The 13099-nt window shown below is 44.5% G+C and overlaps 1 protein-coding gene across 21 annotated transcripts in view; it reads left to right on the top strand.

Moving 5' to 3' along the window:
- MAGI1 (membrane associated guanylate kinase, WW and PDZ domain containing 1) overlaps positions 1-13099 on the top strand; it is a 288713-nt gene that overhangs the window by 251232 nt on the left and 24382 nt on the right. For all 21 annotated transcript variants that reach the window (XM_090148394.1, XM_090148393.1, XM_090148395.1 and 18 more), the window contains 2 exons: positions 2355-2386; positions 8093-8309. In XM_090148394.1, coding sequence (XP_090004520.1) covers positions 2355-2386; positions 8093-8309 — 249 coding nt within the window. The remainder of the gene's footprint in view (positions 1-2354; positions 2387-8092; positions 8310-13099) is intronic.

Genomic DNA, 13099 nt, shown 5'->3' with positions numbered 1-13099 from the left:
GTGTTTTCTTGCTAGTGGCACACCCAGGAATTAGAACCTATGCAAGCTTTGTGTTCCTCGCTGTTGAATACCACGTCCCTTTCCATCATCTGAGCATGAAAACTACACATTATGTCTATCATTGGCTCATTTGGCCTGCTGTGTCAAGAGCTGGGGGTTTGGAATCAGTCCCTAATTAGGTGAATAAATAACTAAAACAGGAAAATGCACAGGCAGGTTATTCCCCTGACTGGAAGCTTGTCCCATAAAAAACTGGCAGCGTTTGTGAACATGCTTTGCAGTCACATATTTTGGTAAAAAATCAATTACTGCTTGTTTTGCAGTGACACTGCGAGATTCATCGGCCTCCAAAGTACCCAGTGCACAATGACCTTGTGTGTGTTTTCTGTCATTTTTCAACCGTTTCCCATCTCTTTGGCATTGGGACAGCTGAAATTAATGACGAACTCTGAAGGAAAGGTTTGCTGAGTAGTTCATACTTAGTAAATTTTAACATCTAATGGTTGTGCTGTAACGCAGTAAATTTTGGTACAGTTTGAACCGATATCCCAGCTGCATCTCAGCTTTATTTTTTGCAGTGAGCATTTAAATTGCTGTACTACTTCTTCAGGCTCATGTTGGTCAGCCAAGGGTGCACGCATGCATGGAGATCTGTTCTACCTATTGATTTAATAGGAAAGAGCATCTCTTGGAAGGGGAGAATAAACGTGTGTGCATGCATGTGGAAGGAGGGAGAGGGAGAATTTCTATCTCTGTTCTTATGTCTATGATAAATGATGCCTGTTAAAAATTAGGGCTTTACTTTTTAAAGCCCATTATGTAAGCACAATCACTGTCAGCAGAAATTAAGCTGCAGCCTTAGTTGTTTAGTTCAGACAGTTTTGATGTTTTGCTGCCCCTCAATCAATCACTGCCTGGAGGGGTATTTGCTTCTGCTTGGAAATGCACCAGAGTGATGTACAGAGTGCAGATATTCCTCAAAAATGGCAAATGTTTCATTTGGAATACTCAGTTTTCATTGCTGTCTGTGAGCAGGTAGCAAAGTGAGCTCTGTTTTTCATTTTTAATTGTGGAGCTTCCCAGTTCAGAACTAGCATTTCCCTAATTACCTTAAAATGAGCTTCTTTCAAGACACATTTGTAATTCGCTTGCATCACTTATTTTATTCTCCATGCAGAAGTTAGATGAGAGCATGGTTCTTAGCAGAGACAAAATGCATGAAGTGGTAAACATAATGCAGCATAAACGCCACATAAATCACATCCTAAAGACAAAAGCAGATTTCAAACGTCTGAATTGCTGAGCACTTAGTGTGGAGGGTAATCTGTGTTTTGGTTTATGGTTGTTTTCTGCAGTGCCGTGAGGAGCAAAGCAGGGTTTCCCCTCCTTTCCAGCAGCACAGGAGAGGGGGAGGATTTGCAGCCCACTCAGGGGGCAGCTTGTCCTGTGCTGTAGGCAGACTGCCCCGACAAGTGTCTGCTTTGCTGGGAACGGAGCCATGCAGAAGTAGTTGGTAGAAATCCCACTTGAGTTCTCCCTTGGCTCACACTTGTCACAGGCTGTTCCGAAATGCAAAACTGTCCTTGAAAAAACCTTCTCCCTTTGCATGGAATGCGACCTGTGTGAGCCCCCCCCCCCAGCATCCTCCTGAGGTTAGGACTTGCAGTGCTGCTTTCAAGCCCTGAAATCGCAGCTGGCAGATAAAACCTGTGCCTTCAAACATTTATACTCGGGATGGGCAGGAAGGAAGCGTGTTTTCTCCACAGTGTTCACGCTTTTAGGGATAAAAGCTCGCTCCTCTGCATGCTTTTGTTTCGCCTCGCCTCCCAGCTCAATGCACATTTCCCTTATTGAAAAAAAAAGGGAAAAAAAAAAGGAAAAAAAATCTATTTCTAGCGAAATACTTTTTAAAAAATCAACCTGTTCCCCCCGCAATGCTGTGATTGGCTCGGTGCAATTGACAAACGGATCGCGTCAAAAGGAAACATCCTCAGCTTAATTGGGAGCGCAGGCTGCCGGCAGCCAGGGGAGCGCCTGGGACTGTGCTGGGGCTGTGGGTTCCTCTCCAGCCTCCCGGCGGCTGCGGCACAAGTCAGCATTGCTAATGCGGAGCGAGCTCTCCCCCCGCGCCCCCGCCGCCGCGCTCGCTCCCCTTCTCCTCAGGCTTTGATTCGATATGAACAGACTGGTAACTCCGACGCGAGAGCGAAAGCTGACATAACTCTGCAGATGGCTGCGTTCGGATGAAACACCTAGGCGGGTTTTTTTTTTGGTTTTTTTTTTTTTTTTTGGTCTGTACGAGAAGGTAACGATTAGATGCTAATGTTTGTTTTTCCCTTGTTGCCGTTTTTCAGGACTGCCGGTCCCAAAGAAGAGCCCAAAGTCGGTAAGCGCTTCTCGCTGCTATGTGTGTCTGTCCGTGTGGGTGGAGGAGGGATGAGTTGGGCTGCTTTTCTTTGTGGGTTTCAATTGTTTTAAGTTGTTGTTCTCTTGCAGCCGTGGTTACCTTGCACGGCTCATACTGCATGGGAAGATAGGAGGGGAATGCGGCTCAGTTTGCAAATAAAGCCTCAGGTTTGCGGATCCCCTTTCCCAGCTGATGAGCCTCTCCTGTTTAACTTACCAAAAAAAAAAAAAAAAAAAGGCTATTGTTACCTTTTGGAAAACCGAGAGGCTCCACCTTCTTGCCAGATAGCAGTTTCTGTCAGGTGTTTGTAGGCACCAACCTTTTCCTATTAACTCCCTGAGTTTTCCTGGATGCCCTCAGCTGGATTACAGGCAGAATGTAGCAGCGTGCGCTGTGTCGGGAGAGACAAAGCCCCAGCAGAGCGTGTGTGCAGCTTCGTGTGAATAGAGCCTGAACGCTTGCTCTGCAGGCATTTTCCTACTGAGAAGGATTGTGCTGCAGGTGTGAGTTTCCTTACTAAAAAGTAGAAAGAGAAAAAAAAAAGGGGGTGTTTTCTTATCCCTTTCTTATCCCTTCTGATCTTATTTCCACGTAAAGCTGTTAGCTGGGTGACATGTTTGCTAATAGCTTGCAAGCTGTGATCTAAAGTGTCATTAAAGCTCCGAGCATGATATTGTGGAAGATATTAATATGCTATTTAAATGCAACAGAAAGAAATCTTTCATTTTAAAGGAAGTGAAATAATTGAGCTTGAAAGTTTTGAATTTTCTGATGATGAGGAAAAATGGGCTTTTCTCTCCCAGTTGCTTTGGGGAAGCAGAGTATCGGAGAGGTTTTTGCCGTACTGTAAGATGGTGCCAAACTTCACCCATACACCTTGATGGGCACCAAACCCTGCATCCGGCACCAAACAAATAGCAGGACATTCATTTCAGAGAATGATAGAATATCCTGAGCTGGAAGGGGCCCATAAGGATCAGAGTCCATCCCTAGAGCCGGGCGCTGGCCGTAGTGCTGCAACTCGAGCGAGAGCTTCGCTGAAGGGCTGAGCAGGAGGCTCCTGCTTACAATACGAATTCTCTGTTCTTCCCCAAAGAAAGCCCTGCAATAATTAATGTGATTCTGATGGCTTAGGGCAGCGCTGATTACAGTCACGTGAGGGCAGGCCTATACTGCTGTCAGCTTGCATTAATGTGGGGAGGCAGAATGCGGGGTGCGCTCCCTCGCAGCGCTCAGGCATGTCAGACCCTGGGCATTCGCTTCTATGTCATATGCAGGGATTAATTCAGCCTTTGGTAAAACAGAAGCCAGCGTGTAGGATACATCCATGTCTGGCACGTTTCTGCTCCTGCCCGCACATTTCCCCCCAGTCGGAGCAGGAATTGCTGTGCTCGGTTCCAAGTCTGGCTGCTGCCGCTGTGCCAGCTGAGCCCTGGGTTCTGCCCACATTTGTTCGGAGACAGAGTAAACCCTGAGTCCAAGCAGCAGCTGAACCCGTGTAATCCTGCCTGGGGAACAAAGAGGCTGCAGGGCTACACCTGTCTGCAGGCGGTAGTAGATTGCCTCCTCCTGTCTGCTTGAAGGAGCTGGTCAGCCCTAGGGAGCAGCCCCTTCTGCACTTCTCCTCACCTACTGCCTCGCTTTAGGCTCCCTCCAGTAAATTCTGCTATAGCCCCAGGTGATGCTGTGGCCTTGGAAGCACAGGATGCACAAGAAGCAGAGCCTCCTATTCTTGCTGCCTGCATGCCAGATCATTTGCATCGACAATTAGCAGCAGCGATGTGCACCGCTTCACCACTGTGCTGCTGCATTGCACATTTTTGTTCCCATCCTATCCCATCCAATCCCATCACAATACTCCCTGCTGGGATGGGTTTGGCACGAGCTCTCTGTCCTCTGCTCCTCCCGACTCAGGGCTAAGTCTGCTCTCATTACCACCATCCTCTCCCAAAGTCCCGACACACTCCCAACTCACTGCTAGCAGCTGTCTCTTCTTCCACCTACCACTATTTTTAGCTGCCGGCCCCATTCCCGTATTCCCACAGGGCTGACTTCAGGCTGTTGGGTACATCCCGGCATGGAGGAGGTGTCTTTGTTCGTGCCGGAGCTGTGGCAAGGTCTGGGAGTAGTTTTCTACCTTGAGCTGAGTTTTCCTGGGCTGTGTTTTTCAGCCTGTGCGTATTCTGATGAGCTTGGCTGTGTTTCTTAGCTTCTGAGAGAGGTTTTTAATGTTGGTGAAAGAGCTGAATGATTTGTATTTTTTTTAATCTTCAGTGCCAGCTCTTCAGAACTTGAAGTTGCAGCCCAACAAGGGACTGGGCACTTCATGTCCTTCCTCCCACCTGTGCTGCGCCCAAGGCTGTATCCGCAGCAGCTCCCTGTGCTGCTGCTTTGTGCTCAGTTCCCATTGATTCTTCTTTAAATGCAAATAGACAGTGTTTTTGTATTGACTGCCTGTGGGTATACATTTTCAGTGAACAAGTTCCCTTTGTGTAGCAATTTCCCCTGCAATTATCCTGCTATAACATGGATGAAAACAAACTTTTCTGTTCTTTTTTTTTTTTTTTTTTTTTTTTGGTTGCTTGCATCAAAACACTCCACCAGGGGGCAAAGATTCTCATTCCCAACTGCTTGCTGTCACCACCACCAGCACCAGCTTTCCCAAACAAACAGCACAAAACTGCCCAGCTGGATCGTTAGAAGATGGCATCACTGCACGAGGAGAAAGTGCCACGTTCTTCCTGACATCTTGCTTTTCTTTTGGGTCTAAATATGCACTTTGTCAGCATAGCTGAGTAGTGACCTGAAATGCAATTCCTATGCACAGCCTGTCCCTGAGAAGAGACATGCCACATGTTTTGGCTGGATAGACAGCTCTGCTTGATACCCTGTTTTTGGCAGGAGAGACTGGCTCACAGCATACACATGTATGATGCTTCCCAATCCATTGGAAAACTTTTTTTTTCCTTACATGAGCAAACCTCAGCAGCTCTCCCTTTTTACAGTTTTAAGCCTGGGACCCAGGTGCCACAACCTGAGGTGTTCAGTTGTGCTGCAGGTTTCTCCACCAAATGCATCCCCACCTGCAACCACCTCTGTATTTTCTATATCTTACCCAACTTATGTTTTGTAGGATCAGTGCTACAAACTCTCAGCATAGCCATAGGGAAGCTGACAGCACACGCATCCCTAAATTTCATTCTCAGATCTGGGGCTTGCATAGAGCATGAGAGCTCCAGCCTTCCACTTTCTCAGTCCTGGCTCTTATACAAAAGCAAAGGAAATGGTTTTTCCCAGCACCTTTATTTCAGTGTGCAGTCTGCCTAAGTGGACTCGAGGTTGTCATTCTGGACTTCATTACTAGTCACTTTTAGTCAAGAAAAAAATTTTTGGCAAGCTATTTATTCTTATCTATAGCTCTAGAGAAGACCATGGATTCCACAAAGTCAAACATGGGTGCTCTTGCTGCCTTGGGCAGTTCAGTGCCCCTTTTCTTGTCTTCTTCAGCTCCCAAACTGAGACATTTCAGCCTTTCTAAAGATGTTTTTGTTGGGAAAAACAACAGTCCCTCTGAAGAAGTTTTCCCCTGATTCTTGCAAAATGTCTATGTATTTGCAGTTACAACCCTAGTTTAATTGAGGTGGTTTTGCTTGAGATGTGCTGACACATCCATGTGCAACCCAAATAGAAAACAGAATTCATAGTTTGTTCAATATTTAGGCCTTCCATATCATAAAGTGAGAGTGCTCTTGCAAGTTCCAACTTTGCTTCTCTTTAAATCAGAAAGTTTTCAGAGAGTTCTCAGGATTTCCCCAGTGGTTGGAAGAAGCTTCCCATCTCAGTCCCCATACCCCAGGCTCTGTGAACCAGCAATTTCCAGGGAGATTGGCCTGAAGTTTCACAGGATGCTTTTAGTTACTGTAGATGTTTGGCCAAACAAACAAAACAATCCAGATGGCTGGATTGAGAGTTGTAATGTGGGTTGGGGTTTTTTGTTTGTTTGTTTGTTTTTTTTTGTGTTCCTTTTTTTTTAAATTACAAAGGAGTACAGCATAGACTTTTAAACTGCTGCATTTAAAGACTGAAGGGCCGCATGTGAATTAGCTTCTTTTACCACTTAAAAAGCTAAAAATGTTTGAATTTGGTTCAGATATTTGTATTTGAAAGTCTGTGGATGAGTAATCACAGCAGGCATGCTTTGTTCAAAATTACTTTAAAGGACAAAGGCATTTTCACATTCTAGTCAATCGAGATAACATTTAAAAAAGCGCTAGAGGTGGAACAGCAATGTGAATGTGAGGCTACAATGTCAAAACCATTTGGGCTGCTGGAGGTTTTTTTTTTTTTGGCCCAAAAATATGTGCAGTTTGAAAACCAGAAAAATTATTGTTAAGACTCAGAGAAGGGCATGCTGGTGTGGTGACTTTCTCCTCAGTAATCAGTTTATCCCCTCTGTGGTGGAGCATTGGCCACCCGAGGTTTTGCATAGGGAGCAAAGGAATGAGTCTCCACACTCATGTGCACTCAGCCCCCCATCCTGCTCTGCTCTGCTCCCTGCCCCGTCTAGGTTTGCTATGGCAGCATCTCTCAAAGCTGTGACTCCTGCTGCAGTGTTTTCAGTCAGCAGGAGGTTTTATTTTTTCTGGTTGACCAATTTGACCAGGAAATCGTGGATGCTGTAAGAACAACACTGGTTCCCTGTGCTGGGAGGTGGGACTCAGCCTTGGTGCCAAGGTCATCTCCATTGAAAAGCCTTTGGAGAGATTTTTATGGGGGAGGACTTTGCTGCATACTGAGTACAAATCATAGAATCATTAAGGTTGGAAAAGACCACCAAAGTCACCTAGTCCAACCACCAGCCCATCACTGCTGAGCCCACTGAGCTGGATGTCTTTCTCTGCAATGCACATGTGATCTGTGCTTCATTTGAGCACACTGTTGCAAACTTAAGAATTATGTACCTTGCTTAACTAAATATTGAGCAGACAGAGCTCTTGAGGTACTGCTTTTCAATAAGCTTCAATAAATAGGGGCACGTATTTTCTCCTCTCTTAAAGCGCTCAATTAAAACAAAAGAAATCAAACCGAAAGTAGACGTTTCAATGTTGGTGAAGGTCTGCTGTAATCTTCTGGATGCTCTGGGAAGCAGAGACACGAAATTGGCACTGTGCTGTTAACCCACTTGCAGCATGGGGGCTGCTAGGGAAGCGTTTCTCATAGTAAGGACTGTGCCTGGATCTGTTGCAGGAAGCTGCTCAAGTTCTCACAGTGAAATTTGGTTGTATTTCTGTTTACTTGCAGGCTCAAGTCAGACTTTAATGTGATCCAAGTAGAAGGTGGTTGAGTTTTTCTGACTTACGTAGGAAGGCATAAGTGCGCAGAAACTTGTAACCTAGAATGAGATTGAGGTTTGGTTCATGTGCGAGATGGAGAACTGCATGTTTTTTTCTGATAAATGACTTTGTTTTGCATATCTCTTTCTGTCAGTCTATCAAAATGTGTCACTGGGGAATTTAATTGTACCCAGCATTAACCGGTGGCAGCAAAACTGTGATTTATATATTTACTTACGTGCACGCAGAAAGCCTGATCAAAGAAAGGAGAAAAATTGATGGAAAACACCCACTCAAAGACCAATAACCGTCTGTTCTCTCTCTCTCTCTCCGCTCGCTTTCTTCCTTACAGCAACCACTTGAAAGGAAAGACAGCCAAAACAGTTCTCAGCACAGCGTCTCCAGCCACCGCAGCGGGCACACCGCGTCCCCGGCTCACAGCACACAGGTGCTGCCCGAATACCCCGCCGCCGAGCCGCCGGCTGCCGACCAACCCGACGCTTCTGGGCAGAAAAAGCCAGATCCGTTCAAAATCTGGGCCCAGTCCAGGAGCATGTATGAAAGCCGACGTGAGTATAAAACAGGTGTGGTTGCTAAGGCTACGGCTACGGCAGCTGCGCTCTCTATATTTTCTTTGCAAAGAGCTGCGTCTTTTAGATCTGTATTGCAAATAGAAGGCTTTGGGGTGTTAATCTATCTGCCAGTGATGCCTGCCTGCTGGAGGGGCATTTTCATTTCTGGTGAGGAACGAACTTCGATCATCTCTAGAGAGAGGTGCTTAGACCAAAGCTTAATACCAAGTATCCCATTAAAATGAAAGACTGCTTTTTTTGTTTTCCCTTTTTTTCTTTTTCTTGCTTGTAAATTAAGCTGAAGGAAAATTTCCAAGTTTATTAGCCAGATCTTGAATTCTTTTTTGAGGCTAGGACTCATTGATATGCACAGGGATTTCAGTGAGGAAGGGAAGTATTTAGTTTGCTGAAATACATATCAGATGCTTTCCAGTCTCACTCTAGGGAGGAGAAAATCCAGCTAAGCTATTTTAGTTTGACCAAAGCAGACGCTGTTAACAATGCAGATATCAAATGCATATTGTAAGTGGCTTTTATGGCAATTAATAATCTGCATACTTGGCTAATAGTTCAGAAGGACTTTGACTCTTCTCCAAGGCTACAAATGTGATTTCAATCAGTTTCTTCTCTGCAAACAAAATAAACATTCTGGCTTTGCTTTAATTGCACTGCTGAAGATGATCAAATCTGCAACAAATTCTTTAAGAAAGAGTTAAAGAGTTTTAGGTTCATTTCCAAGGGCAGTAGTTTCTGTAGTTACTGTAAAGACAGATTCAAAGTCTTGGTACCGTAAGAGTTTACTTTGATTCTCTGCTAACTGGAAATTGGTAGAAATGATCTGCAATGAACACTACCCCAGAATGAAAAATGGTAGAACTGTTTTTTTTCTGACCAAATGAATCACTTCTAGATCTTATGTCCTGGAAAAATTAAACGATGAGTCACGGTTTCTTGGCTGAAGATGCATCTCTTCATACTGAGTATCTCAGCCATGCAGTTTGTAGGTGTCTTAGCTTCTGTGCTTTGCATGCTTTCCCTCTCCAGGGTCTAGGTGCACTCCTGACTATGAAGGCTCTTGGGCTGGCTGTGCTGATCTACACTCTGTAGATCTGTGTGCTGGGACTGAACTTGTATGCTTGTCTCATTGAAATGTTGAAAATGGGCAGAAAGAATAGGGATAGGGTTTTCAGCCCCACAGAGCTGTGGGCAGAGCCCCTCCTAGCCCTGCCTAGATGACTGAGGCACCAGCATCACCCTTGCTCAGCTTGCATTCCCATAGGCACTCTACAGGCATTGCCTCTGAACCCCTGCAGCTACTTCGCTAATTTCTAATTAACAGTTTAACTCATACTAATTAGTCATTAGTATAAGCCTAACAGCATTAACTCCTGCCTGTCTTTCACAATAAAATCCTGAGGCTGAGGCAGAGAAATCCTGAAAGGCACATTCAAGCTGTCACCTTCAGTGTCCTCCTGCAGCACCACGGCTAAATTTCTCTTTCCTCAATGGCTGCCAGTATCTTGTAGAGGTTTTGTCCTTGTTTGTGAGCAGAGCCCTTCCAGAGTCTGTTCCTCATCTCTTGACCTGCTGATTTCCCACACCCATCTATCCCTCTGCCACAATCCTCTCTGCTTCAGCCTTTTGCTGTGCTGGATCTGCTCTGGCCCTGCAGCTTCCCTCTTGCATCTTTCTATGGCCAACATCTCCACGTGGTGAGGTCAGTCCTCTTCTTTTGCTTCAGTTCATATCTCCTGCCTCTCTTCCAGATGAGACCTACCTGTTTGGACATCCATGCTTTGCTACCAGAATTTTGTCCTGTTGCTATTTCCTTACCGGGAAAGCATATTTGGAGATTTATTGGTTTCATACATCTGTTTCTTCTTTATGAGAATGTCAGAAGTGCAATGATATCGTATCTCCTTGCACATGCCACCAGGAACATCAGAGAGCTAATGAGTTTTAGCCTCTAAGCTGAAGTGGAACCTGTTCCCTGGGGATTAGTCTATGCTCTCACCTTGTGCTGATGCTTTGCTGCACCAAATGGAGGGTGAAGGAAACCAGTAAGGCAATAGCAAGGCCGATAGACACACTGTATTTCTTCTTGTAGTCTGATCCCAAAACATTACTGATGGTTTCATTTATTGATCAGGGGTCAACTCTTTTTCCAGCCCCCAGCAAGCCCTTACCTTTCACCCCACTCCTCAGTCTCCTCAGTGGAGATTGTAGTTCATAGCTGAAACCCTGCACCTCCTCGTCCTGAGAAGCTTGGGGTGAACCACCGTGTTTCCTTCCCCGTGTCCAGTCTGCATGAAAAATGGACAAATATTGGCTGCTCTGTGAAAAAAGTGAATTATCCCTTGGAGACTCACTTCCCAGCAGTCTCTTGTAGGGAGCACCCTGCAAGCTGTGGGATTGGAGAAACCATTCCCTGGGCTTCCAGCTTCACTGTCTCCTTGACCTATGTGGTTCTTTGTGTTTTCACCCAGCTGCAGTTCAATTCAAACCCAGTTCCTTCATTGCCTTCTGGTGGGGCAGTCATAGTTCTTTGCTTGAGGACCCGTTCCCGTTGGCTTTGAGGCTGAGGTTGGCATCCCTTCTCCCTTAATGTCTCCTGATTTGGTTGATAGGTGTGAATTTCTGAATTCTTCTGATAAAGAGCATCTGTTACGTAGCAGGAGGATGTCACCCTTTTGCCAGAACTGAGGTTGGCTGATGCATCCTTTGTCTGGATGAGTCCAGGTTGGCTCTCCTTGCTGACCAAAGTAGGGCTTGCTGCCTGTTGATTCACTGCCTTGTATTTTCAACAAGCCTGAAAGAGATAATACTTTCAAGAGGCTGTTTTGAATCCCCAACAATTGTACTGAGAAACAGAAACACCATGTTGAAATACATGATGAAGATAAAGAAAAGAGAATTTCAGAGCATTAGATCATCATCATCAGTGTTTTATTTAGTCCCATTAGAGTCTAAAGAGAACACAGTGCAGTTTTTTTAATGCAGTTTACATTAAAAAATGAATTTTTAGCCACATCTCAGCCAGAATTTTTTTTTTCCATCTAAAAAGAATAATATAAAGAGGCTTAATTCGACATGTGAATACATTTTCTCCAAGATGTTTCTAAAAAGTTCTGAATCTCTAATGACCACCTACTGTCTTTTTGACTGTGAGTGCATCCCTCTGTTATTAATGTTAATGGTGTGGACATGGGAAGCACACAGGCAACCATTTAATTTTTCAGGATTGGTAAAGTGCATTCTTCATTTCTTTGACTTCTTTTTGGATCACTGTTTAATAAAAGAGAGCTGTATTTGGCTTATCTGGCTTGTCTCACTGAAGATGTTGGCAGATCAGAATTTGGTTGAAAAGTGCTGAATGACCCATAATTTTGTAAAACCTTGTATTTTTCAATTTTCCCAATGCATCTTAATATCAGGAAGCATTCAGATTCTGTGGAGGAGAGCTACAGACATTGCCTAGGAAAAAAAAAAGAAAGAAAAAAGATGAAAGGAAGAAGAAAAATAGAAAAATTAAGCTAGAATTAACAGTGAGAAGCTAAGTGATGACTCTACAACTGTGCCCGGGCTCTGGCTGAACAGCAGCAAAATTGAACTGCAACCTTAAGGTCCTTCGCACGCTGCTCCCCTAAGTGGGGGGATCAGCCCTCCAAAGTGCTCAGGGCTCAGGCTGCTGTCCAACAAAGCTTAATTTTAAGCTGTAAACTGAAAGGGACTTGGGTGCTTTAAGGCTAAGACTGAGCTCAAATGCTCTGCTGCAGTATGGCCCTGAGTTGCAATGCTTGCAGGATTAAGGCTTTCAAGAATAGCCAGCCTTGTGGTGAGTGAATTTGAAAACAGGTCTTTTGGTGGTGGGAACAAATGCAATCTTTGCTGGTGCAGAGTTTCAGCTGCCTGAGCTCCTGTGGATGGGTGACTCGCTGCTGCCCATGGGAGCTGTGCTCATGAATCAGAGAGAAGGATGAGCCCTCGAGGCTTAAAACATGGAGCAGTTCCAAGACCCAGGAATGATATGCGTGGAGAGCACTCAGTGAGACAAACAGTAATTGAATAGTTTACGAGAGAGCTGCAGTTCTGAAATCCTGTACTGTTTTATTGAAAATATATTTTTATAATATGCTTTTTATTTTTCAACGTATTATTAAACTTCCTCAAAGATTAACACAATCTGTTGTCAAATTTTTCTCATGTGGCCTGATTGCTTTGCAAAATACCATATCCTACATATGGCCATCTGTCAAAACAGCAGTGACAAAATGAATTAATCTGAATTGCAGATGTGTTAATGAATCCCTTTGAAGGGCTTAAGCGTTTAATTAAAAGCAAAGCAGAACACTATGGATAATTGTTAAAGCTTTTAAAATATTCTAATTTATCTTTAATATTAGAATTTTATTTTCAGGCACGTGATTTATTTGGTAGGATTTTCTCTTCCCAGATCTCATTAAAATAATACAAACAAGGCATGACCTCAGTGTGTAGCATTCACTTGCAAGCAAGTACATAGAACTAAAAATATTTGCACAGTGGTACCAAACATTCGATACTTTCTAACTTCAGTATAGAGAAAAGAAATGCTCGCAGGAAATTGCAGCCACCTTCTGGTCAGGCTGACTTAAAGGCAGTAGTGAAGGGCCCCTTGCTCTCCTGTTGAATGAATGGGGGGCAGCACTCAGAGCCATGCACTTGAGCACACAGGTGTGGAGGATGTCTGGTTAGGAGGGGGCTAATTTTTGTGCAGTAGGATAGTTTAGAAAGTGGGGCTCTCCTGC

This window comes from Phasianus colchicus, chromosome 11 (genome assembly GCF_987193195.1).
Source record: "Phasianus colchicus chromosome 11, bPhaCol1.hap1.1, whole genome shotgun sequence".
Taxonomy (NCBI): domain Eukaryota; kingdom Metazoa; phylum Chordata; class Aves; order Galliformes; family Phasianidae; genus Phasianus; species Phasianus colchicus.
Note: the sequence above shows the minus strand (reverse complement) of the source record. Positions and strands in the feature narration are given on the sequence as shown.